The sequence below is a fragment of the Penicillium odoratum genome (genome assembly GCF_028828045.1).
Source record: "Penicillium odoratum strain IBT 22623 chromosome Unknown utg000005l_segment0_segment0, whole genome shotgun sequence".
In the NCBI taxonomy this organism is placed as follows: Eukaryota; Fungi; Ascomycota; class Eurotiomycetes; order Eurotiales; family Aspergillaceae; genus Penicillium; species Penicillium odoratum.
In genome coordinates, this window is record NW_026643147.1 from 7,661,310 (window position 1) to 7,687,911 (window position 26,602).

At 45.8% G+C, this 26,602-nt stretch overlaps 10 protein-coding genes across 10 annotated transcripts; 4 read left to right on the plus strand and 6 right to left on the minus strand.

Moving 5' to 3' along the window:
- Window positions 1-1,675: 1,675 nt before the first annotated feature.
- On the plus strand, window positions 1,676-2,602 carry N7520_008457 (alpha/beta hydrolase; the record flags this gene model as incomplete). Its single annotated transcript, XM_057142391.1, has 3 exons — window positions 1,676-1,736; window positions 1,796-2,226; window positions 2,282-2,602. 3 exons carry the CDS (start codon window positions 1,676-1,678, stop codon window positions 2,600-2,602), a joined length of 813 nt encoding a protein of 270 aa, XP_056996397.1.
- Window positions 2,603-3,049: 447 nt separating this feature from the next.
- Window positions 3,050-5,015, minus strand: N7520_008458 (class I adenylate-forming enzyme family protein; the record flags this gene model as incomplete). The annotated part of the gene is made up of 4 exons (XM_057142392.1): window positions 3,050-3,384; window positions 3,441-3,972; window positions 4,006-4,147; window positions 4,219-5,015. 4 exons carry the CDS (start codon window positions 5,013-5,015, stop codon window positions 3,050-3,052), a joined length of 1,806 nt encoding a protein of 601 aa, XP_056996398.1.
- An 858-nt stretch (window positions 5,016-5,873) lies between these two features.
- N7520_008459 (male sterility domain containing protein) lies at window positions 5,874-7,248 on the plus strand (the record flags this gene model as incomplete). Its single annotated transcript, XM_057142393.1, has 2 exons — window positions 5,874-6,013; window positions 6,093-7,248. The coding sequence occupies 2 exons, from the start codon at window positions 5,874-5,876 to the stop codon at window positions 7,246-7,248; spliced, it is 1,296 nt and encodes a 431-aa protein (XP_056996399.1).
- A 2,801-nt stretch (window positions 7,249-10,049) lies between these two features.
- On the minus strand, window positions 10,050-10,955 carry N7520_008460 (uncharacterized protein; the record flags this gene model as incomplete). Its single annotated transcript, XM_057142394.1, has 4 exons — window positions 10,050-10,172; window positions 10,256-10,735; window positions 10,800-10,841; window positions 10,902-10,955. The coding sequence occupies 4 exons, from the start codon at window positions 10,953-10,955 to the stop codon at window positions 10,050-10,052; spliced, it is 699 nt and encodes a 232-aa protein (XP_056996400.1).
- A 1,549-nt stretch (window positions 10,956-12,504) lies between these two features.
- N7520_008461 (uncharacterized protein) lies at window positions 12,505-12,989 on the plus strand (the record flags this gene model as incomplete). Its single annotated transcript, XM_057142395.1, has 2 exons — window positions 12,505-12,740; window positions 12,764-12,989. Coding segments are annotated over 2 exons (462 nt in total), but the record flags the coding sequence as incomplete, so codon positions are not given.
- Window positions 12,990-14,260: 1,271 nt separating this feature from the next.
- N7520_008462 (uncharacterized protein) lies at window positions 14,261-16,086 on the plus strand (the record flags this gene model as incomplete). The annotated part of the gene is made up of 4 exons (XM_057142396.1): window positions 14,261-14,748; window positions 14,902-14,964; window positions 15,049-15,665; window positions 15,998-16,086. 4 exons carry the CDS (start codon window positions 14,261-14,263, stop codon window positions 16,084-16,086), a joined length of 1,257 nt encoding a protein of 418 aa, XP_056996402.1.
- A 2,017-nt stretch (window positions 16,087-18,103) lies between these two features.
- N7520_008463 (uncharacterized protein) lies at window positions 18,104-19,014 on the minus strand (the record flags this gene model as incomplete). The annotated part of the gene is made up of 2 exons (XM_057142397.1): window positions 18,104-18,656; window positions 18,701-19,014. Coding segments are annotated over 2 exons (867 nt in total), but the record flags the coding sequence as incomplete, so codon positions are not given.
- A 1,181-nt stretch (window positions 19,015-20,195) lies between these two features.
- Window positions 20,196-22,871, minus strand: N7520_008464 (uncharacterized protein; the record flags this gene model as incomplete). The annotated part of the gene is made up of 1 exon (XM_057142398.1): window positions 20,196-22,871. The coding sequence occupies one exon, from the start codon at window positions 22,869-22,871 to the stop codon at window positions 20,196-20,198; it is 2,676 nt and encodes an 891-aa protein (XP_056996404.1).
- Window positions 22,872-23,418: 547 nt separating this feature from the next.
- N7520_008465 (uncharacterized protein) lies at window positions 23,419-23,727 on the minus strand (the record flags this gene model as incomplete). The annotated part of the gene is made up of 1 exon (XM_057142399.1): window positions 23,419-23,727. One exon carries the CDS (start codon window positions 23,725-23,727, stop codon window positions 23,419-23,421), a length of 309 nt encoding a protein of 102 aa, XP_056996405.1.
- Window positions 23,728-23,842: 115 nt separating this feature from the next.
- On the minus strand, window positions 23,843-25,594 carry N7520_008466 (uncharacterized protein; the record flags this gene model as incomplete). Its single annotated transcript, XM_057142400.1, has 1 exon — window positions 23,843-25,594. The coding sequence occupies one exon, from the start codon at window positions 25,592-25,594 to the stop codon at window positions 23,843-23,845; it is 1,752 nt and encodes a 583-aa protein (XP_056996406.1).
- Window positions 25,595-26,602: the final 1,008 nt, after the last annotated feature.

The window sequence follows — 26,602 nt, forward strand, 5'->3', positions numbered from 1 at the left end:
CTAATTTGGCAAAGTTTATAGTAATTAGCTAGCCTTTGGACCGGAAAACTGTTACGACACGTCTAGGAAGACCTATACGAGAGGGGCCAGAACCCAAGAGTATAGGCAGAGGAGTATACTTCTACATGCGAAGGGCCCTAACGGAGTTGGGCCGGAGAAGGGTTGACCCGGTATGCCGGTGATCCGCTTAGCTAAGCCGCACAACAGAAGTAGCACGGCGGGAGAGCTGCATAACAGCTCTCCAGTGATTATATTACCATCAATCCAGACAGCAGCAGTACAGGAGTACGCTGTGCCGTGTTATCACTCCCATCCATCCAACCCCCTAAGACCCTGGTCTTAACACTAACAATTCGAACCTTTCATCCGAACTTTTATACTATTTCTAGCTATTTTTTATCAATTAAATAAAGAATATAGATATTAGAGGGTCTAATTCATTAGATTCTACTTCAAACTAGTCCAAAAACGCACTTTTGGGGTAAATTTAGTACTAAAGATAGTATAACCAGAAACATGGTGAGGGTAATACATGTACGTAATATATATATTCATACCTTAGCAGGGTTATTAAACACTACTCTATAATATACGCTATACCCTACCCTTATCTATTGAAAATAGCTATTATACTAATAAAGATATATATTATCTATCCATAAACAGGGATATTTCATAAAAATACAATAGAGAAGATAGATAATAGGGTAGGTGGTATGTGTTTTAACGAAAACAGGGGTAAATAACAGAATTAATTTCAGGTGACTCAGCAGTTTATGTCCATAAATCAGGCAGAATCAGGCAGCAATGGGCCGGCCCATGCTAAAGTCTACTTATACGCCTTGCAAAGCTGTTACTTTTCGACGTCAGATATCTTGAATCAAAGGACTACTAGCACGCAGGTATTTTACACCTAATGGCGATGTATATCAACAATTAGAGCAAGCTAGCAGGGGTACGCAAAACATTGAAAATCAACTTGTAATATTGACCGCTACGTGTGAGCGTGTGATGGCTGAAAATAGACGAAGAAAGCGAAAGCAAGCGACAACAAATAGGCAATTAGTATATGAAGGTGGATTGACGGCAGAGAAGATGCAACTGCGTATACAAATTGAGAACGAAATCCAGATGCCCCCGCTATCGGCACCCTGCGCGCGGCGGGACCAGTGAGTGAGAGGCCCCCACAACGCTGTACCAATTGCAGGGAGCCAGGGCATAAGCGTAATGGGTGGCCAGCTGTTAATAATACCTAGTTTTTGCAATTAAATTGGTGGTGGTTGAATTATGTACGATATATTCGCGGCCCGATGGCAGTGGCGGCCCGATGGTGAATTATGTAACGTAGGTATGCGAGAATGCAACACACTTTTATCATTATAATAAACTCCTTGTATTAGGCTAATCATAAAACAAAAAGTCAGTAGATGGAAAGTATAATTATCATTCTTTGGATCCACATCGTACATAACTCATCCCCATGCAAGAAGAAGATGACTTTATGTCTCAAACTTACATTCCTTCTTATCGGCTCTTATATGAGGCTCTTAAATAGTTTAACAAACAGGTTCAGTTTTCACGTATTTCTCAATGCCCTGCCGTGCGCAAGAACCGTCATACCGCATATACATCTTGATAAATTGGAAGATCTTTCATGAATGTGCATTCATCTAATATGCTTCACACACAGCCCAGTCCGCATTCTCAGACCAGAAAACGGATCCTGATGCTTCATGGTGGGTTATATCTTCATCCTAGTGAAGACATGAATTAATTCAAAAATCAATTTCAATAGGGAATGGACAGTCAGGTGATTTCTTCATGTACAAAACAAAATTTTTGCAAAACTGGCTTAAGGCCGGCATTCACGGAACCCTGAAGCATGACTCCGAAGTATCCTACGATGATGACATCGAACTTTTCTATGCGACATCACCGCTACCTACAAGAAATCACGATATCTGTCAGTCTTCAAAATTGGAAGCACTTATGGAACAAAAACGTGGTTACCTGGAGGAAAATGACAATATGTGGACCTGGGGCCAAGGTGACCACAAAACCGATCTAGTCACAGGGCTTGAAAATTCCATTGAGCATATCATGGACATACTCAACAATCACGGTCCCTTCATTGGAGTGATGGGATTTTCCGCCGGCGCGTCTCTTGCTGCGATTATTGCGTCTTTACTAGAACGGCCAAAACGCCAATCATGTTTCAAGTTTGAGGTAATTTGACTGCTAAAAATCTCCCAAAATCGTTCAAATTACTCACTATTCCCAGACAAACCATCCTCCTCTACTATTTTCAGTCTGTTTCAGTGGATTCGAGCTATCGCATCCATATTATAAAGCCATATATCGTCCAAAAATTAGAACACCGGTTCTACACTTTATTGGAACACTAGACCCAATTATCCCTCCATCAGATACATTGCGACTGGTGAAACGATGCCAATGCACCGAGGTCTTTTATTTTCCGGGAACCCATCATGTACCGCGCACAATGGATGTGGCTTACACTGTCGCAATGTTCATAAAAAATCTTCTCAAGACCCATGGCGAAGTCGAACGGGATGATGATGATGAGTGGGAAGATCTTTAAGGTTATCATCTAGAAGTGTTAATCAATATCATATTGTCAAAATATCAATGCCATTGGCCTATGACTACAGCCATCTTTTCGTGCTTCATTTAATAAAATATCCCACCGTCCTTCAGAATAATAGATTGTATATTCGAAGAGAGGCAACTGGGTTCAGCTACTTCCGACGTAATGAAACTTTCAATTTATCTAGAGTTGTGCCTCGCGTATATACATATTACCTCTTAGGTTACTTATGTATAAGGTTAACACAAAGCAATTGAGGAGGCATTGACTGTGACTATTGTGGAGCCCCTAGCCAGTTGTATACCAATTTCGATTATTCAGTCATGAACCAGCTTGAGCTCAAATGTCTTAGTGAGCCAATACACTATGTAATATATTATAAAGTCATCAGCTATAATCATTCTATAACACACTACGGGGACCACAGATGTAGTTAGGGATTCACATAATAACGCTCTTTGTCAGAATCCGTTCACCAATGTCTTTCATCACCTGTCTTTGGTATTTTCCAGTCCCCGATTTGGCGAAATCTTCCCCAACTCCAGGGTCTCCAGTCCAGAAGACAACTGCCGGAGCTTTATGCCAGCCGAGTTCCTCTCTAACCCAGCGTTGAACCGCTTCATCTGTGGGCTTTGGTGCATTTGAAAGCTGCTTTAGGAAGCACCCGACAACCTCGCCGTACTTCTCATCCGCAAGCCCAACAACAATCGCCTCTTCAATTGAGGAGTGCTTAACAAGCCTCTCTTCGATTTCCAAAGGACTGATGTTAACACCACCTATTCATCATTAGTCAACTTAGAGTACAAGCAAAAAAAAAAAAGATACTGCCTACCCCGTATGATGATGTCCTTCAGCCGACCCGTGATGGTACAACATCCATCGTTATTAATAACGCACTCATCTCCAGTGAACAACCACTGCACGCCGTCTTCATCCCTTTTCATAACCTCGTTGGTGCGTTGGTCATCACGCCAATAGCCCTCTTGTAAGCAATAGCCGCCTACACAGAGCTCGCCCTTTTCTCCTCGGCGCACGATCGTTCCATCCCGATTGACCACTTTTGCAATTGTGTGAGGTAGAACTTTCCCAACTGTTTCCCATTTCCTCTCCGACCATTCCCACAAAGAAACAGCAAAGGTTGCCGGGCTCGACTCAGTCATACCGTAACCGACGAGAAGCCTTGCACCCATCTTTCTCAAGACTCTTTCTATGAGGACGCTTGGGACCGACGAGCCGCCAGCTATAGCTTTGACCAGGCTTTCAATCCTGCGCTCTGTAGCATCAAGGTAGGCAATCTCTGCAAAAAACATTGTAGGGACACCGAACAGAGCAGTTGCCCTATAGGTAATGATTGCTTCAACGACCTGCCCCGCATCGAAGCTTTCGCCTGGAAACACTATCGAGGAACCAGACACGAGTGAGCCGATGAATCCCGACACAAGACCAAATATATGATATAGAGGGAGTGGGGAGCAGAAAACATCGGAGGTATTTGCGTCACTGGCGAAGGCGAAAAAACGAGCATTATTGATGATATTTCTATTTCAGATCTGGCTGTCAATCTTCGAGTTTTCAAACTCCATTATCTGAGAGGTTTTTTGCAAACATACTTGTGCGTAAGCATCGCGGCCTTTGGATCCCCGGTTGTTCCTGTGAAAATTAGGTCATTTCCGAGTAAATTTCCTAGATAAAGAGCGAGCGTACCTGATGTGTATGGGAGGACCAAAATATCATTTGGATGAACCATCAGTTGTGCGGACTCGAAAAGAGAATGTTGGGTTGTTTCTGACAAAAATTCACTGTAGGACTGCATTGGCGTCTCCGGAGCAACTGGTTCGATATGTCCGAGTATGATCACCCGGCAACTTTCAAGGTGTCGTACAACGTCTACATGATGCTGGAGGCACTTTGAAGAGACCCAGCTTGATATAAAAACCAATTTGCAACCTAGTAGCATCAGGCTTAGCTCATTATATAGACAGGATATTGACAGAACACAACCAATTGCTGGGTACAAATTATAATTACCGGTTTTGATCGTAGCAGTTTTCAATTCACCCGGGGAGAAGCCTGGTTGCAATAGCACCACTGGACATCCTATCCTAGCAGCACCAAGGAATATCTCCAAGAGCTCATAGCGATTGCCCGCAAGAACTCCGACTGTATCTCCATGACGGAGGCCTCTGCTGAGAATTGCATTGGCAACAAGTCTACTTCTGTTCGCAAGCTGGGCAAAGGTACGTTGGACAGATTGTAACGGGAAATGAGCGAAAATTCTATTTCCATGACTGTTCCCTTGCTCTTCGATGATTTGACCCAATGTAACATCCCACAATGGAGGGTGCATGGCACCAACAACCACAGCAGAGGTCTTTGGGTAGCGTGATGTTATTTTGTCCAGTGTCATCATTCAGACGATATGCAGTAGATAAAAATGGAATTGTTCCACGTAATAGGGAAGAATTGATTTTCAATGTTCTTGTAAGGCGTTAAAAATTGTGAACGATTTAAGTTATCAAAAATGGGCAAGTCATTTCATTCCGCTTAGCCTGTTCAAAGTATCCTGTGCATCATCATCTGCGTATTGGAATGAATGATAAGCCACCAGCCCCTTTATTCCATCCCTGGCTACAATAATCAGCCTATTGCGTTAATGATCTGTCATCAACATGCTAGGGATGCAGATCAAAGTCATTTACATCAATATATTCTGTGGTAATGGCAATTCCTTGCATGCTATTTCCAGTCTCTGGACTAGTCCCTCCAGATAACTTTCGGCTTGGAGAAGATCTGGAATGCGGAACTTGAGAAGCCTGCATAATAATTAATTATTGAGTAGGGGATTTATTTTATTCAGGCAACTGGAGAATATTGAGTAGGTAATATTGGTGGTGTGACATCGTAAATTTACGTAGTTGTCGGTATCGAGCAGTCTCAGACACCCCCCTTATCGATTTAATTGTTTCCTATATCTTACTCAATGAAAAGGCCTGATAAGTCGAAGCCCAAAACTCAAACACATGCCCTACATTCCCAAGGCAACATATGGGAATGGCTGCGAATTATCCAAGACGTTAGTGTAATATATGCATGAAGTATATTTAGGTGGCCTCTCTGTCCTGTCTCTCGATATCAGATAATCACGGTTATTATACTCGGAAAGCGAGTGCTCTTTTCATTTAACACTTTTTCTCCCATCGATCTTGCCATTGTCATTGATGTTCCTTTCTGTGCTAGAATTTCGAGTACCCAAATAACCACTTTAATGGCCATGTGGGAATATTTCAGTGGCAAATCAGTCCTGATAACCGGTGGATCTGGTTTTTTAGGGACAGCCATTACGTATCGTCTACTCGATCGTTCATCCGTCTGTCATGTCTACATTTTGTGTCGAGGAGGGGTAGAGTAAGTCAATGTTATACTAGAATCTCTCATAATGGACATACCTCTGTTTGTTAACTCGCATCACCTTTAGAAAACTTAGATCTAAGTGGAAAATGTGGTTATCGGAGAGAACTGTTGAGATGCTGCTAGATTCAACTCGTCTTTCTGTAGTTGACGGAGATATGCTCCTGCTCGATATGGGAATCTCGAAAACAGAGCTAGAGAAACTTCAGCTGGACGTTAATGCGGTTGTTCATACCGCATCTTCCATCAACCTAGGAAGACCCTTATCTGGCTTGCAAAATTCGATCATTGGAGCAAGCGAGATGATTGCAAGGTTCTCCTTAACATGTAAGGAGCTCGATCGCTTTGTCTACGTGTCCAGTGCATATGCAAATGCTCACCTTCACGCTCAACCTGAGCACCCTGTCTCTGATGTGGAAATTAAAGAAGATTTCTATGATCTTAAACTCCAAGGGGATCCGATGGACGAATGGAATCAAGTCCAAGAGAACGGCACGAGCGAGTCGTTCGAAACCGAAAACTTCCCTTGGGCTTATGCCTACGCGAAGCATCTAACGGAACGACTACTTCTGCAACTGTTTTCTCAGCACGCCGATAAAACGAAATTGCTTATTATCCGTCCCTCCGTGATTGGGCCAGCCCAGGCCTTTCCATTTCCTGGATATAGCATTCCCATATCCACGCCGTCAACAATGCTTGCCGCTGGAATAGCATTGACTCTGTCTCCCAGGGTTAAAATTGCGACCCGTGTTGTATCACCAGAGACACAAACCCATATAGATGAGGTTCCCGTTGATGTTGTTGTCGATCGTCTCCTCAGCCATCTAGCTGTAGGAACTTATGGCTGTGTCCATGCTGTCAGCGGGAAAAAAGCTCGAATGGTCTTCCAGGAATGGTGGCAAGGAGCTTTGATGAATCGTCGGATTCCTTGGAATTCGTCTATTTCTTGGGTTTCAGCTGATTGGAAATCCCAAGAGCAACATCACTTCAATCGTCTATATGTAATCTTAGGGGCTTCATTTGAGTTTTCAGAAGAACGAACTGTATCTTTGAGCACGAAACTCACTGGCGAAGATCTTTCGGGTTTGCAATTGTTTAACAACATTGACCTCGCGGGCCAGCTGCTGGATAGAAAGGGGCACATTCAGTATGTCATGGAGAAGTTTGCGCAGAAAGGATGGTTGGTTTGGTTGATTGTTAAGCTTTTATATGGTTTTGGTTACACCAACTGAGAGACGAAGGTTTCGGGAAACACTTTCCCAACTACTACATGCAAACAGCTTGGGGAAATGCTTGGAGCATTATGCTCTAGCCATCCAAGGTGGATAGCAAGTCCATTGCCTGCTTCCTTAATAATTGATGGTCTTATGAATATCACTCAAGAATAAGCATATCCTTGTGCGTGGGTGCCACGCTGAAAGCTGTGAAAGAGTGAGACGAGACAGTTGGCTAAACAACCGTATGTTTTGAAATGATCACATTTAGGTTTCAAGTTCAGATAAAGGCGTGGTATCTTGCCATCGAATGCATGGGAGATGGATAAATTTCATATGTAATTGGAGACTTCGGCTAGTCGCGTTGTCGAGGGGTTTGGGAAAAGGCTCGGTGCCTTCGACGATACTTTAGACCTAATCTATATTGTAAACGAGGTTTGACTACTTTTAAATGATCTTAACTTTTTATAGTGTTTTTTAGTAGTTATTTCATTATAAGAAGCGAGATTATAAGGTCTGAATAACGTTAGATAAAATAGCTGTGCCATAACCTGCGTGAACCCGCACCTTAACCCGCCCCATTCTCCCTATAGGTAGACTTCTACATCGGCCGGCCTATGTTAAAGCCTAAACCCTTCGTTCTCCTTTAACTCAGTATGATTAGGAAGACGTTTAGATCATACTTATAAGCCGGAAGATTTGGGAGGAAGCGACGGAGGCGCTCCTACAATAGTAGCTATAGTAGGCTCAGCGGCAGGCTTAAGGGTAGTGGTAGGTACAGTATTCACCATAGGCATAGCGAGTCTAACTGCACGCATCCATGCGGCTTCTATGCGACTAATAGTCTACTACGCCTTATTATAACGTAGACTTTGACATAGGTCTGCCCATGGATATAGGGAACAAAAAATCTGTCCATGAATGGTAATATGTATACAATACATATTTATTACATGTTGTAAGATGGGAATGCTCGTTGGCAGTCTGCGTTGGCAGACAGGTCGATTGCAAGAGGACAAAACCACCACACTCACAGAGTGCAGGAGTCGTAGACAGAGCGAGACGCTATAGAGAGATGATAGAACGAATACCAGAACCTTTCATAAGCAGTATATCGATACCGCAACCTCAGCAGTCTCAGTAGAATATTGTTATAAGGGTGAATATGTATGATGATATTGATACTATGGAACGAACGCTACTTATTCTCCCGAAACTAAATGACTGCCTTGTTAGTTAGTAACAAGTTGTTAACTTGTTACTAACTACTTGTTACTAAGGCCCTAGTCACATGACTCTGGGGTGCCGATGTTGAGAGCGGAAACCCCCACTACAATGGTTATTTTAATGTTTTTCTATAAATTTCATGGTAATTACGTAAAACAGAGAGTCCTGTCCATGAACAGAAAAAATTTGTCCATGGAAAAGCCCATGTCGAGTCTACTTTAACTATATAATTCCAGGATCTGGCACAGTAAGCTCGCACTCCTTGATTTCTCAGCGGGTACTCGAAATTTCGTTTCTATATTTAGAGTCGCATGGAAGAGCTTGAGGGTAACGTATCATTACTTTGGTGCGAATGTGGTCTCCACCTGTCTCGTAAATTTCCTAGCACTCTTTACTAAAGTATGGACATCAGCATCATTGGTGGTATAAGAGGATGATCGTACTAATAGAGGCATACTTCGATATTGACCAAATTAAACCAACCAGTAATACAAGGGATAGAAGATCAAACAAAAGATACCACCTCCAGTCAGGATTGTCTTGAAGCAGGTCAGTGTTCATACCAAAGCGACTCAAAATTTTAATGAGCCATGGTCTCAAGATCAATGCCTTGTCAGGCTGTCGCTTACCGTAAGGAACATTAAAGGCAAGAAAACAAACTTTCGAAATGATAGTTTCAATATATTATATGGATACAGTAACTTGAAGGCTTGACTCATAGAGATTCGGTTAAGACGTTTAAAGCTTACCGCCTTGTTTATAGAAGCCCATGTCAGCTCCTGTCTCTTTTTTAGCCAACATATAATCTAGAGGAATTCCCGCACGGCCCGCTCCATGTGGTCAAGCTTCGCAATCATGGCTTGGTCGAGATCACAGTTTTGGCCTCTAAAATGTCCTAATACGCAGCTCGGTGCTAGAGCCATTAGTACCTAGTCATAGGTCATAGGAGCCTTCTCATTACCTTCTGATTCCTATCTACAAAGGTGTCACGGGATTCGGAGTATACCTCAGACCCTCAACTGAAACCAAGCCGATATATAGCCGAATCCCCTAAGTCACTTACATAGTTGCTTGCATATGCAGGTCTGCCCTAGCCTTAATGACATTAGAACGCACGCTGATGGCTATGATTCTTGAAAAACAAGAATCAGTCTGTGTATCAACGATCCAATCCGATCTCTGCTGTCCGATATCCTTGCCTAGTCACAGGTCTCGAGCCTGACAACTTAGTAACCATTACAAAAGGATTATAGGGAACCTTTAAGAGAGACTAAATATAAGCGTAATATAGTTGTTTATTATTAATTCATTTGGATAAAGCAAAAACGAATTTTCTGTCTGGTAAGGTATAGACTATTTAGGTCCACTAGGTATGAATTAACATTTAGCCCTAGATTCCTGCGCGTTAGTATTAATAACTCCACTATCCGTCACGATCGGTCAATAACTTCCACTATAACATGGTCTATCGGTCCACTAATTACCGCTTTTGGCCCACTAGAATATAAATTCCGTACATCAAACATAACATTGGAGATATATCTGCTATAATTATGTCGTAAGGGATCAACAATTTATCTTCATCTCAGATCTTAGCTGCTATACCTGTTGAAGTCGTAGACCAACTTTCCGCAGAGATATCGCCCTTTAGCTCCAGTGACGACCAGTCTGCGCGTGAAGTACCGCTTCTCGTTGATCATTTCGAAGCCCCAGATCTATTAATAATCAATCAAGGTTAACGAAAATTATAAGAAGAATTTCCTCGAGCATATACCGCAAAATGGATAGAATGTCTTACCTGCTCTACTTCCCAACCCGAACCCAGGTTTCTCTCATGCGTATGCACCCACAACCCCTGATTACAAGCCTGGTCAATTCCTGGTTGCTCCACAAGGAATCCATCCGAGGAAGCATGACTTTTAACTCCGGATGCAGATGTTTCTCCGCTGAGAAACAATTTAGCATCGATATTTAACTGCCCAACTTGCAACTCAAAATCTGGTCTCAGGCAACCATCATCCTGAGTGGTAGGGGAGGCTCGGACAAAGCAGCTCCGACACACTACCTCCCCAAAAAAGTAATCGAAATGCGTCTGTGCCTCCCAGTTTAGCACGCGCACCTCAGTAGTTGAAGCAAGGCTGCCGATAGATGGGGATTGTAGGAATTCGATTTTAGCGACAGATTCCCCCGTTTCAGAATTCAAAGTGTGAGATGTGCAGATTTTGAGATTGATGTCTGTTAAGGAGATGGCCTTGCGGAGGAGCCAGTTAATCCCTTGCTGGATTTTGTTATTTGTTTAACATTAGTCTTGAAATTAAGGGAATATGGACAATGGTACGTACAAGTTTGAAGATGAGATCTAATTCACTTGACAAGCTTTTGCTCTGACTTTATAAGCCCTGGTTCCTAGATGTTTTGTTCTCCAGGGAAACAATTATCCTTACCAAAGTCCAGTTCCCATTGAGTCTATCAATGGTGACATCCCGAGGAGTAGCCATGGCAAGATAGCCTTTAGCGCAAGTGAAATTTGACAGATTGAAACTGGATGGGCTACATTAACATAAAATGACTTATTATGAACCCCGAGGTCCCCGAGCTCCACCCAGAAAGACTTTCAAGAAGCTAGACGGCAAGTAGTCATTTCAGTAATGTTTAGAGGAAAAGAAACATCCTTGCTGATGACCCCTTGCTGATGACCCCTTGCTGATGACTCCTTGCTGGGAAATCCATCCTGACATCATCCTTTCTGACGTACCCCTAACAAACCTATTAAAACTCTACAAAATAACTATCGATTCATGGCTATTATGACTCACAGCTACGCCATATCGTCTCGATCGAACCATATGATCATAATGGCTACTGCACTTTACACTTTAAGGTATGCAGTGATGTAAAGGGTTATGAATTTGGACAAGTCAGGGGTATCGAGCGTTTGGTTTAACTTTACCCTTCCAAACGATTTACACGCTGTTCAATTTATCAGTACCCAATACCTATCAGACCATTCAATGCAAGGAAATGGATTGACAACTGGGAGTAATACTGCATCTTTACAGACATACCTCACAGAATAGTTGACTGGTTTGATTCCCTGCACTACAATCGCCATGTCACATGATATATATCCCGCGTTTAGGATACATTTAAGGCCAGAGCATTAAGCTAGAAATAGCTCGAGTTCAATTCGTCCTCAAGCATAATCTTTTAGGACCATTCAGATCCAAATAATGATTCTCATAACATGACTGTCCCGGTCGAAGTATCACTGAATTCCCTAGCCCCAACTTCGAGGTGTCTGTTGTTATGGACCAAACAAACACCAGCCAGCAAAGTCGGGTCCGACAAATTCAGTATGGAAGAAAATTTTAAAGATGCTTCCATCCAGGAATCTGGATCAAAACCACTGGTGGGCGGTCACGGGGCAGCATCTCGCTGAATTGTTGGAAGCAGCCAGCCATGCCCCAGAAAAGCAATAGGAGTATCTCGTCTTCCGCTACCATTGGATCGTATGGTTCTTGATATCCTAGTTCTACTCGGCCCTCCACCCTTGAAAAGGTGACATCGTGCTAACCCTACTTTCCAGGCTCCTTATCTCGGCCCTCAGCCCCACAAAGGTGGCTGTGTTCCGTGGAAGTTTCGCCTGACCTGCGATGGAATCCCCGTTGAGTGTTGTTAGAAATGGAATTCGCTAATATGGAAGCCGGATGTACGCTTCACGTTCGATCCGAACGATCGATTTCCAGGGACAGCGTTGGACCCCCTCAGTCACACTCCTGTATAGGAGCTCCTGCACCATCTGCTGCACATCATTCCTGGACTCGATCTTACTGTACCCCAGTACTTTCTATCGGCATTCTACGACCACAACAAGACAAATTACACGGAGCGGGCAAAATCGGGCACTAGATGGGCGACCTCAACAGGAAAGTGTCTTGAGTCTCTGGACACATGAATCGAGGCTCAATCTTAATTTTGTCCGCAAGAGCTCGCACAGAGGGGTCTCATGCTTCTGCCTGAGTGGAGATTAACTTTCGCGTGTTGAAGCCTCGTTATCTCGCTTTGGACAATCTCAATCCTTTTCTCGAGAGCCATCACGAAGTATTCAACCCCATCTTGGTCGCCATCGATGATGTTGACCCATCGGTATCCCGGTTGAAGTATTACTTTCACACCCCGCGGACTAGTAGGTCCTCGGTCTGTGACATAATGACTTTGGGAGACCTCATCAATGGTCTCGACCGTAATCCCGGTCATCTGTTAGATCTGATGAGGGCATTTACGTCCCTACCTGAAGACTGCCCAGAGGACGCCGAGATTCTCTGGCCAATCAGCCCCGACCATCTGCCAGAGAGAACTTCAGCGAGGCCCTTAATGGCCTCTGTGACTATATCTACTATTTTGACGTGGCTGGGGAGTTCCCCCGGGTCAAATTTTATGCGCCTCTTCGGAACTACGCACGAGACGACCTAAGGACTGCGAAGGCAATCACTCACTGGATGGCGGCTCAGGGCCGCAGCCAGTATTGCTAGAACTCTTTTCATATACTGGATGGGTTAGCTGAAGACAGAAGGCTAACATAAAGTCATATGCATGCGTACATCAATTGCATGTTTCAATCTGGCGAGTTGACAATTACGTCGTATTTTGTGCCTGAAAGCTTTGAGCTGACGGAGGTCAAGCTCGGAAAAAAAAGGATTTAAGGCCAAGCGCTCGCCACGTAACGGCTATGCTTGAAAAAATATCTAGGGCTAATTCTATCATTTTCAAATTGTAAAACTCGGTATCGATCATACAGATGTATCCGGTATCTTTCATCATGTTGCTTTAAAATTGCGAAGTTTTTGCGTGGCTATGTAATTTAATACATCATGGAGAAACAAATAAGCGTGTTGATTAGATATCTGTCCACCGCTGGATACTGCTATCGGCCGTAGAAATATGGATGCACATAGTATGGAGCAAGATCTGTATTTCGAGATAGACGGAGAAAGGAAGAAGAGAGAGGGAAAGAACTGTATAGACAAAGAAACACTGGAGCAAAAACCGGGGTCACCTAGCACCATATTCCAACAGTATCTAATGAGAATCGGGTAAAACACAAAGGAAAACCATATATGCGTCTATGGAGTATATGGGGTCAGCTGACCCCCTCCGTTTGTCAGCGCGTGCATATCTTTAGCTAGATCTCTATCTCTCTCTTCTCTCCTCCATCTCTCGGAATACAGATCTTGTCCCTTTCTTCTGTTTCCACGCTATTATGTAGCCCTTCCCCTGCACGGCAGATCAGCTGCCGACAGCTTCGACCAAGTAATGATCCAAATAAGCTAATAGGTGTGATATGGAATTCGATCGAGGAAATTCACCAAGACAGTGGAACATTCCGATATCACATACCGCTTTGTAGAAAACACTTTTTCAATAATGCAAGGCATCGTGATGGCAGCGTCCGCGACAATGAAACAATTGTACCCCTTGCGTTAACTAGTTAGTCATCATGAGCAATCAAAGTTCTCTTTTTTGATATAATTTCCCTTGCGTAAGCTTGTCTGAGCCATTATCAACTGTATCCATATTAAACTTAAGGGGTTTTTTCTTACATTCACTTTAATTTCACACCTGTATACAGATGTCTCCCTCACCCAATACAACATGTCTTTCGAGAAAGCATGGGGCCACCTTGTCATCTACGGTGACCTGTCTGGATGGGTTTTACTGCCCAAACAACAGTTTAGAAAATCCACGGGAGATATGCCCCCCCACCCCCCAGTGCCGTCTGACACAGCTTCAAGAGTATCACAACATGTGCAATCAAGCACAAGGTATATACGAGCCGACTGTCTGCCAGCCAGGCTACTACTGTCCATCTGGCGGGAAAAGTCAGATCCCATGTCCCAAAGGACATTTCTGCCCTTTGGGGACAGTGGAGCCTTTTCAGTGCTTTGGACTTTCCGCATGCCCAGAAGGCAGCATAAGGGAAATTCCGACCGCTGGCCTGCTTTGTGCCTTTTCGTTCGATGTCGTTGTTATCACTTTGGTTGCTTGGCCATTCGTATCTGGCTGGATATTGAAACGATTACGTGGGAAGACGAGTCTATTGCCAGCGGTTCCCGGAGTACCAGTCTCAGAGAAAGAAGTTGAGTGCAGCGGAACGACCACACGCAAGAGCATACATTTAGACCCCGCTGAAAGCAGTTTGTACGTCAGTCAGTTCTTCGGCCGAGTTGGCTCTTATGATGCCATTCGCGGTATCGATGTGGCATTTCACAGTCTCAGCATGCGTCCAACGAGGTCAGGTTTGGAGACCTTGTGCTTACAAGATGGAGTAATATCCGCGGGGTCTTTCTTGGGGGTGATGGGGCCATCTGGGTCAGGAAAATGTCAGTCTCCTCAAATCTTTCTGAAAACCCCGGTATCTGTTTTGTGACTGACGTGGCTCTTTAGCAACTCTAGTCAACATACTGACTGGAAGGATCAAAGCAACTACCGGATCGGTCCTCGTCAATGGTGAGATTGGCCAAGCAGCTGAGTAATCATATCCTATTCTTCTCCTGAGTGGAATTTACAAGTCCGAGATTTGACATTGAATAGGTTACGCGATCTACTGGCGCTCGTACCTCAAGATGATATAATGCTCCCTGATATGACAGTGGAGGAGAATATTCTATACTCATCACGAATCCGACTCGGCCGGTCGCAGACGGACAAAGAAATCCGGCAATATGTCGACAATCTTATATCTAGTCTGCGGCTCAGCAATGTACGCCAAAGACTTGTCGGCGAAGTGGGGAAGAGAGGTCTTTCAGGAGGCGAGCGGAAACGTGTCAATATCGCGCTGGAGCTGGCCGCTGCGCCCAGCATCATCGTCCTCGATGAGCCCACATCAGGTCTAGACGCGAAGACCGCTCTTTCGGTAATCGAGCTCCTAAAGTCCTTGACGAGTCATGGAGTCACTATAGTTTGCGTGATTCATCAGCCCAGACCCGAGATTTTCGCGTCTCTTGACGATCTTCTGCTCTTAAACCGGGGACGACAGATCTACTTTGGTGCGGCTGCGAGCGCAAGACAGTTCTTCCTGGATTCGGGATATGATTTCCCAGAGACCTCCAATCCGGCCGATACGATGATGGATATCATGTCCTGTCATGACAATATTGACCTTGTCCATGTTCGCGAAACAAGCGCTGAACCACCACAAAGAGATTTACGTGAACTAATACGTCACTGCAGGCAAAGACGTGCATTGTGGCATCATCAAGTGTTCTTGGCTTTCATAAGGGGCATGAAGCAACAAACGAGACAATACCCTAGCGTTTTACTTGAAATTATAACTGGCGCAGGCACAGGCCTTCTCATCGGGCTATCCAATTACGAATTCAAAGGACATCTTTTTCAAGGGTTCTTCCACTCCCCATTCCAGCTATTATCGAGCCCTGTGAGCTACCGACTTCTCACAGAGCAAGGGATGCTACTCTGCCTAACAATTGGTAGGATGTCCCAGTTCCAAATAACAAGTAATATTACTAACCCTTCCCTTCAGGATGTGCGGCTGGCCCGGCCGGCGTCAAAACCTTTGGCGAAGAGAGTAAGTGTCTCATCGTGGCTCATGTCTCATCTACAGAAGTCTAACAATATGGTCGTAGAACTCGTCTTCCACAGGGAATCCTCATCTGGCTACTCCGAGAGCGCCTACTTCCTCGGCAAAGTACTCTCCACTCTGGTTCGAATGTTTTTATCGACCTTACACTTCACGGCATTCTACTTAATACTTACGACGCCAATTACGTCGTTTCCAACCCAGCTCGTCCTCAACCTGTTGTATTTTTACTGTATGCTTCCTTATGGATTATTGAATGATCAACTGCTAAATAATAGACAAGGTGTTTATGGAGCAGCTAGTATAATATCGGCTGTAACATCACCAAAAAATGGGCCTATGATTACCATGCTGGTCAGCGTTTTCTTCTGTGCCCTGTCTGGGTGTGCGCCGCGTCTGGCGACGGTCAAGGGATGGAACTTATCGTGGCTGTGGTATATTTGCCCTGGTGTATGTTCTTGCGTACCATTCCTTAATACTGGCTCGTTAACTGGGAGTCGCTCTAGGTGTGGTTATCGGAAGCCAATTTCAATGAGTATACGGCCCCACTGTCTTATCTATATAATATCGGACCGGCGGCAGAGGTAACAGGGTTCATCACAGGCAGGACGGGGTTTGATTTATGGTATGCCTTCTCTGCGTTACGTTTGATTTGCGACGTTTGATCCTGGGCCATATGCTAATAGTAGATCAAGGATGTTGTTTCTGATCGGGACAGTCTACCGCTTGATCTCATATTTTTTATTTCTCACCTTCCTACAGCGGCGTGGAAGGTGAAGTCGCCTATACATGGGCACTAAAGCTCATTGCTGTACTGTGCCCTTACTTCCCTTTAGTTAGCGGTAACTCCAAACTACTTGGTTTGGAGGTTAGGGCCTTGGGACCCCAGTCTGCGAGAACAAGGGCTCACTTATCCCACACATTTTATTTGTTCGTTCCGTGTCCTATACTCAATTTTTCATGAAAATCTCCCATATTATTGTTTCCGTTAGGCTTTGGCATGGGTTGGCCCCTTTTTCCGAGGCTCATCATCGGACGACCCAGATGGGCTAGCGTGGGTTGTAGTAGTTCAGAGGTATATAATTAAGTTCTTTCTCTAGAGGGAACATCTGAGTCTATATATACAGCGAGAAGACCAAGTTGATTTCCAATCAACTTGGTTCTTCATATAGGCATTTGGGGAATTATTTCCGATGGTGCGGCGTTGTTCCTGATCTGCACCAGCCTCATATCACAACATGGGTGAACGCACCGAACCCGCATCCCGCATGGGACGGGTTGCGGGTTGACTTGACCTACCCATTTGCGGGCCATGGCACAGACTAGTTCTGCCCTGATTCGACCTGATTTTGTGATATGGACTGCTGAGTCATCTGATATTAATTCTATCATTTATTGGTGACCTCACGCAGTCAAGAGAAGCAAGAAGAGTGTAGTTTGGCCGTAACGGGTCACCTGTTGCTGCGGTCGTAGACCGTAGCGTCAGATACGGCCCGTCCGCGCTCCCCTGAAGGGAGGCAATGTGTTTGTATTGTAGTGGATTCTATATAAAGAGGGAAGGCGGGAGGGACAAAATCAAGACTTGACTGCGTGAGAGATGACGAGCTACCCGCAGAGGCAAGCAACTGACTCTCGTGAAGCAGTTGTGGGAGGAAGAGGCCCTCAGTAATGTCGGTGTAGATATCACGTGAGGCTACAGGCATTGTGAGGCAACCCCAATAAAACTCGTGACGCGCGCTTTCGCACGCTGTGGCCCTGAAACGATGGAAAGGAAAGGCAGGGATGAGGCAGTATAAGGAATATGGGACTTTGATTTGCTCGACAAGACACTTCACAAAGCAAATGAGCGGTGACCAATGAGAACAAACACGACATGACTAACCGCCGCAACGCTTCGGAAGGCAGAAATATTAGTAAGCTGTTAAACGACCATTTTTACGTGGATCGCGCAAGTATAAAAACGTATTATGTTTTTCGTTGTCTCCGAGAACGCGTCTCTGGAGGTGCTGTGGTAGCTGGTGGCGAGGGTTCGTCTTCGTCGGCACTTACTGGCCAGGTAATTTGTGTAGCGCCCTCATCCTCATCATCAAGGGAGACTGTAGCAGAGAAATCTAGTCGTGGATGGACGAAAGGAAGGGAATCGGTCAGCGAACTTGGCGCCGATTTAGTCGGGGTTTGAGGGCCTGCCCGTTGGGACCAACGGCCAACACGCTTCCGTTTACCAGTCGAGGATGGGGTAGCGGGCAAATGATGGGTTGGTGTTGGGAGGAAATGAATATCATCCGTGACGACGGCTAGTTGGCGATGTTTTTTTGTGAGGCCGAAAATGCGACCCGTCAAGAAAACATAGGAATTGATGTTTAGTGCTGGAAAGTTGGCCCATCGCGGACCGTTTTTGAAGTACACGGTGACTGGGAAGGTGTGATAGGTTCGAGTGGAACTGTTGTAAACAGTAGTCCGGAAACGGTAGTGAAGAAGAGTTGGCCCGCCGTTTAGTTCACCACCACGTTCAAGAACAATACCGAGAAATGTCACTGTAGGCTGAGCAGCTTCGGGGCAGTGCATGAAATATGTTTCAGTATCTTCTTCATTTCCCGGATGACTAGTTGTGTTAATTTAGCTCTGTAGCAGATAAGGTAAACTCACCGGTGCAAAGTGTGAGCATGGATAATAATATGAAATTCCTCATCATTGTCAGAAGTAGTCAGGAAAGATCCTGAGGAATAGACAAAAGTGTTCGGCTTATAAAGGTCAGGCTGGTTACCCTCATTAAAAAACCTGATCAGAGTGGGAATCTCATCGTGTTCGACATCCTCTGATTGAATGTCCTTTAAAGGTATGTTGAGGGAGATACGGAGCTGCATGGACTGCCCCTTACCAGGGCGTGTAGGGTCCGGTTCGATATGTTCGACAAAGTCCCGAATATGAATAACAGCCGGGTAAGTTGAATTTGAAGGCATAACGTTGTCAGGTGTAGATAAAGATCACCCAGGAAAAGCAGCCGAAATAGAGTATGCTCGTTCTAGCGGGGTTTATAGAGTGATTGTAGGTTAGAAGGAGAAGCAGGCAAGAGAGACTCTTGTTTATCTAGGTAAGATATGTTTTGGAGAGAGATCCCTGTTTTAGATACGAACAGAAATATGACATGTTCTAAATGTATCTCACCGCTGGTTTCGTAAAGAAAATTAGTGGATGACTTTAAGTTTTGTCAGTTACGCATGTAGCACGTGGAAGTAAATGATTTGCGGAGGTGTTAGACTCATTGGTGTAGGGTAATGATCTACTATTGGTAGTTTCGGTCAGCTCCCTTTCGCCTATAGCATATATATGAACGTATAATGATAGATAGAAGAAGTGATCATCGCATCTATAGAGAACTACTATAGGCTTTGATTTCCTAGTGGAGTGTTGTAACTGTCACTTGTAGTGTCTTTGCTAAGCATTCAGTGGTTTGTTAAGGTCTGAGAATATTTCTATTCTTATAAGCTGAAGCAGGAGAAGGGGAGATTTAGCCTGTGTACCGATCGCAGCCTCGAAGGATAGTGTAAGCGGTATCGGTAATGTGCGCGAAAATGATGATATGCCTTATAAGTAGTACTACATACGGGAAACGAAATCGTTAAGTTGAATGCTTCCAAACACCTAAAGTCACTTTCTCCAGGTCCTGAAGCCTTTGCATTTCTGCGAGAATGCGGGGATCAGGTTCGAATTGGAGGTCCTTCATTTCGATTTCCTGCAGAAGATGGAGGCCTTCGGACGTTCGTAATCTGGACAATTGTACGTAAGTTGAGCAGAACTTTTGGTGGCGGTCTCGACCGCGTATCGTTGGGTCATCTCTAAGATCCAGAATCGCGGCGTTAAGTGTTGAACCCTGAACTTTGTAGTCTGTGAGGCAGAACGCCGGGCACATAGGGACTTGTCTCCTGCGGACAGAGTAACCCTGCAGAGTGATTGATCTTTCTAGGGGGAAGACAGGAACGATAGCAGGCGCAAGACCTTCGAAACCTAACGTGCTTGATTTGCCCTGCTCAAATAAAACACACGCAGGAGGTTTAGTGCAGAGGAAATACAGATCGTCAATGTTATAGAACTCGGCTAAGACAATTTAGCGTTAGATTTTAAGTTTCTGCGTAAGGGAGGACTACTCGCCTGCCGGGTCAACGGCAACACCGACAGCGGTACCGGTCGCCCCATTGACTTGTCCCAACCGAGTACAAATATTTGATAATATGACTGAAGGCATATTCCGTGTGTACAGAAATATTCCCGGGAAGGGGATCATAGTGCCTTGATCCGGTTGTCGGAGCAAGTCGTCGACACGCAAGCGAGGGTTGGTTGGATTAGTGGACTTGGTTCGTGTGTGATGAGCAGGGAAGGCGTAGATCTTCTGGCAGCGAGCCTTGGCAAAGTGTTCCATCCTAATACGATTGATCTGGTGACGAAGGGAATTGAGCTTTACCACTGTCGTCGCAGCGTCCAGCTGAGGGTCCACCAAGGAGGTGACGACCTTAGAGTTTAGCAGGCGTAGGTCGCCTTCGGATAAAGTCGATGTCCTTGCTCGGGAGAGGAGGCATCGAAATGAGGGGTCCGCGGATTGCCTCATCTGCTCGTCCAAGACAATCACATCTCTGAATTGATGCCATATGAGTCGACCGTTCTCGTCCGTATCATTCTCCCTTCTTGGTTCCTTCCACAATGCAGGGCCTCGAACAGGTGGAAACTGGAAAAAGTCACCCATGAGAATGACTATAGGTAAACCGCCGAATAAGTCGGGCGAACGTTGATCGAGGGATCGCGCCATTTTGCAGTGGTTGTTAATGACACTAAGCATACTTAGATCCAGCATGCTGACTACATCAATGATCATAATTGTTTTCCGGGACCAGAGCTTTCTCACGCGAGAAGTTATGGTATGTCCTTGATTACGGGTAATAGAAATTCCCAGAGATGTGTGGAACGTGTTACCACCAATGTTGTCCGCTGCGGCACCAGTGGGGGCCATCACGATCACCTCTTCTTTGCGGCGAATTAGATCCATCCCGGTCAAAATGGCTTTGACGATTTGACTCTTGCCCACACCCCCTTCACCCCCGATATAAAGGAGAGTCTGATCTCGCTTCGAAGGATCGTAAGGATGGTTCGCCCAGCCTAATGCCCCGCTTAGCACCTTTTCAACGACGAGACGCTGTTTCGTGTTTAACGGAATAAACTCGCTGACGAGCAAAGTTAAAGAGGCAGGGTTCGAAGTGTCAACAACTGACCGCTGGTCCAGTAGGATAGGAATCGCGATCGGCTCATTGAGCGTAGGCTCCAAGATGCCATCATTTACATTTAAAGTGAAGTCATCTATATCATACGCTGACCCTATTGCATCGTTGTGCACTGGAGCAAGTTCACCAAGTTTGGCAAGTTCTTTGAGTCGAGATTCCCATTGCTGCAACGTGGACGACGAAAAGAAACTGAGACCAGAGGTCCCAGACACAGTGATGTCAAAGAGATTGAGTGGTAGAAGGTTTTGTAGCAGTGCACCTCGATTCCGAGTAATCGTGTGTACCAAAGAAGGGACACGTCGCTCAGTGATGAGAATTTCATGGTCCCAAGTCTTTGTGACGGAGTGATAGGCGGCGATTAGAGTCTCGACATTCACACTTTCATCCAGATTGTCGATGGTTTCGTCAGCATCGGAGTCAAAGTTACTTGTTCCAAGCTCATCAAGATCGCGGTCGAATATAGAGTCAACTCCAATCGGTACTTGTCGAAGCTTCGCATCAGCCTCGCCGTCTTCTTTGGACTTTCGCAGCAGTTCAACATTCCCCGCAAAGGTTCGGTTATAGGGCTGGAGGGTGGGCTCAACGATAGCCCATATTTGAGAGCAAGCATTCCGTTTCGGCTCTACGGCAACGGCATGTTCCTGGAAAAGTACGGGCAACCGATCCCAAGGAACAAATAACCCGAGTAATATCTCCGCCAGGTCATTCATACTTGCGACCATTTTCGGATGGCCTCCAGGGACGGCATCCTCTGTGGCTTGAAACTCAGTTAGCTGCCCGTTAAAGTTGACAGTGGCGACCTGTGATGAGTCGCGAGCCAGGCGTTGCATATGAGTCTTGCTTTGAGGGTGTGGCAGGTCAAAGCAGAGGTCGTCTACAATCGCATCTCGGACATGCCTGGGTCGTACGAGCATACAATATTCGAAGAGTGTGAGGCAAGCAAGATATGGCCCACGCCATTTATAGTTATCAAATATGCTGATTGGAGCAGTTCTGCCAGCTTCATATGCGCAGCGTTCTTCCTTCATAGGACTGGATGATTCACCGTTATCGACATTAGTAGGTTCAATGATCTGACGCACATACCGTCTAAGCCACCATAGATTGATGCGGTTGAAGTTGTAGCTGACTGTGTAGTAAGTTGGTAGGTTGAGCAAAATGCTTGCCACCTGGACGCCGCTGATCTCCCGATCATGTGCAAGGGTATTGAAGCAGCGAAGTGCAAATTTGTCCAAGCCCTGCTGTCGAAGCCGCAGATCGGTTGTTGTTGGAGATTCGGTTGCGTGTGCTCTGTCAATTCGTTGTTTCAACAGGGCTGCTTTTGCCACAATCTGCCATGGTGAAACGTCGTCCTTCGTGGTATAATTGGTGATGTAATAGATTAAAGACAAGGACTTGAACACTGTCGGGATCCAAGAGATGTCGTGGTTAGAGCGGACACAGCTGGCAATGGTGGGGTTCCACGGATTAATCCAGGGATGATTGCGTGCGAGGTGGATCAAGCCAAAGTCATCTACCTTGGACATGGGGATCAGATCGCGGGGCATGCCGAACCGACAAGCATCTTTGCCCGAACCACGCTGGCGGTATTTGAAGCAGGTTGAATGGTGATATTTGGAATGTATCTGGGTTTTTTGTGCTACGGAGTTGCTGTCGTTCGACAATCTGAGGAAGAAATCAGCGTCGTTTCCCGCTCCTTTGCCGATGGTGGTTTGCTAGGAAGGGGTATATCCGGGTCATGCGGAATAGTCTCGTCGATTCCTTGGACGATAGTCGCTTCGAGGTAGCGGATCATGCGAGTGGCAAACTCAATATCGGTAACAAGGCGATTCCTTAAAGCGGTAAAGGCAAGATTACCTCTGAGTCACAGAAGGGCATGCATATGCAGCATACCTCGGCCGTTGGTTTCCACAACACCATAATGATTTGACAGATCGCCAAGGATGCCGACTTGGCCAGTCCTAGTGGCAAGTAGGCCTCGTAAGACTGCTTTACAAATGCAATGAAAGAACTCAGCAACCACGACCGGGTTACTAGTGGCGACAGTGTCACGGATCGCGGTGTGAGTTCCTGCCGGGATAGCTCCAGGGAATTCTACGCCCGCCAGATTAGGACAAGGGGATTCCGTAAGTCCGAGGGGTTAATGGTAATCCAGAAGGCAGGCATTCCATACCGAATAATCAAGCCTCGAATCTCAGAGCGCATCCTCAGTTTCTGGGAGAAAGATCCAGGAACATGCATACCAATAGTTAGAATGTGTTGTTGAAGGCGCCGAAGAACTGGGTCATCGACTTTTTGGCCAGAAGATATGGCGTCTGCGGCCTTTCGCAGCTGGTCCACGGTCAAGGAGGCGATGTCATGTGCAGCAGAGCTCCAATGTCGCCCGTTTAACCAGGAACGCATTGCCTAAGGACGATCTCCGAAGCTGCAAGTTGTCGAATAGTAGATACATAAAAGTCTTGTGGAGGGCAAACCTGCGATTGTTAGCTTAGGCGCAAAATCACTGCACCAAGTCCTTTCACCTTCTGCTATGGTGATTTAGAGCCCACTCAGCAAGAGAGCCCAGAGACACCGGGATAGCACGCTCATCTAAATGGCCGCCGACCCCCTCCGGAAACAGGGTGGGGAAGGCGGCAGTAAAGTAATGAGCATCCGACCACGGATCCATTAATGCGACCCGAGCACGGGTTGTATAAGAAATTGCTGGCATCCGTTGGTCGGCAATGGAGCGGCTGTAAGTATCGTCGGGACTGTCTATGTCGCATTGTCCGGATGTGCGTGAATTATTGGTGACCACATCAAATAAAGTGTCCAGCATACGTACGTCAGGGTTCTGTCGTTCACCGTTGATGTCTGTGGAAACGGAGCCACTTAGGAAGTGTGTAGCACTATCAGGGTCCAAACTTTGATTATGTGTGGCTTCGTGCTGTGCTTCTTGGAGATCATTCTCAAAATTACCCTGCGCCAGATTGACAGTGTATCCCTCACGTTCACGGTGGTCTGGCTCGTGAAGTGGGATAATATTATCCCGTAGCTCGGATGGGATGAATTCGTCGCTCCAGGTATCCATCATCGGTTGATTAATTACCAACCCACGATACAAACGATTATGTTGAACGAGATATTGCAAAGCCTCTAGGACCTTAGTTTTCCGAATAACCAGATATGGTCTTAGGTCACTGTCTGATGGGGGACGACCCCCTACCCAGAAAACTTTGATGAGATTGTCCAACCTTAATTCCGCACTTGGCAGGATTTGAAGCAGCGGACCAGGATCCTGGGGGATGACAATGAAATGACCTCGCAGCGCACGGTGGCTGACAGAGGAAAGGCGACTGCCTGGACGTAACTTCAAAATCAGACCTAGCGGATGACATCTTGCGATAGTATACTCTTCAGTCAAGGTAAGATCCTCTAGGGGGGGTGGGTAATTCTGGTAGAGAGTAACATTGACCAGATTTCTGGCGGAGAATTTGGGGATGGCCGCACGAGCAAGAGCTCCGTGACAGGAAGAGCACACCCCCCAGGATTGTTCATGGCGGCCACAGCGATCAAGAAAACCATTCAGGGGCAGTAGCAAAGGATCCTCGTCGTCCATATAGTGTAGATCAGCAAGTAAAACAAATCTCCCGCACGAACTACACACAGATACTTTCGTAGCTGTTGAAGTCTCTTCCTCGTATCGGGAAACGGATTTCCGTATATCAGAAGGCGATATATCAGGCGGGAATGATTGGGAAGCAAATGCATGGTGGCGATATTCATCACACAGGAAACCGATGGCCTGGTGCAGAGCGTCGTGGTGCGTCCGTGGTTGAAGTATTCTTTGCCTAGTATGATTTTGTCGTTGAATGGGCAAAGACCGGGTTCTCCGATGTAGGTGAGATACACTGGGAGCAGAAAAGCCGTCTCGAGAGGCAGCGGTAAGCTCCATAGACGAGAGAGTTTCCGGTATGTTCGCGAGCCGGCGCCGGCGCTGCCCCTGTTTCCACCGGCGGCAACGATCACATGTTTTATACCGGGGAGACTGCCAGGGTTGGGCGCAATGTGAGCAGAGCGTACGTTGCACAGGTTGGGGCGAAGCCGCGGACTGAGGGGAAAATTGTATGGTAGAGACGGACGTCGGTCCCCCACCAGTAGCAAGCAAACGACGATGAAGTCTCTGGAGGCGGGACTTTTCGCGGCAGGCGGGACAAGTTCTATACAGAGGCGTTGCCGTAGATCGCGAACAGCGGGAGCACAGCACGGAATTGTCAGGAGTGGAGTCCATGAGAAATGATAGTGATAATTATCGAAGCAGAAGGCTGTGGTATAAGCTATATCGGGCACGGGAAAGAAAACAACACAAGGTCTTGTAAGGGCCTGCAAGAACGGGGACAGAAGAAACAGAAAGCACATATATGTGACATGTTCAATTAAAGGAGAAGAACGGTCCAATAGCAAGAGCGAAGCAAGAGGGATAAAGTAACGAGTAGGTAACAAGAGAAGAGTTGTGGGATAATTGGGCCGAAGGGGAAACAGGGCGACCTACCAGGATGAACCTGGTAGACAAAACAGGATAGTGAAGCCAAAGAAAGCGGTAGGCGAGGGACGTCCCACGTGCATCCCCAAGGAACGCGGCGAATAAGGACAAAGCTTGGCGCGAAATTTAGCTGTTGAACCCGTGGCGTCAAAAGTCTGCCTACACCCAATAAGTTCCAGCTACGCAGGGTTTGTAAACCCTTTCACTCCGTTCCTTCGTTTCAGGGCACCACTCCCTTTACCCCTGTTTTGGTTAAAACATATACTACCTACCCTTCTTCCTATCTTCTCTCATATTTTTATGGAATATTCTTATTTATGGATAAATAACTATTGTCTTGAATGGTCTATTGGCTATGTATAAGGATCAGGGTAGGGTAGTGGTTATTAGACTTTGACATGGGCCTGTCCATAGACATAAGGGGACAAAATGTCACGGGCCAGTGCCCGGTATAAGGTCACGTGTGCCACGTGACCATAGACCTCGCCAAACGCGGGTTTGGGTTGGGTTTTCAATTTTGTTGTTTTATTAAGTGATGCTTCAATGCTCATGTTATTGAGGGGAGTTGATTGTGTGTTGTGTTACATATGTTATCTGTGTTGTCTAAGATACAAGTAGACTGAGTCAAGTATATATGTATGCACGTGATCCCAGCCTTATCATTATCTCAGCAACCGGGATATTTCAACAGGCTGGGCCCCAGTGAGCTCGCACTGGGCAGCAGTCCTAGCCAGGCTGCTGGGACAATGGATTCAT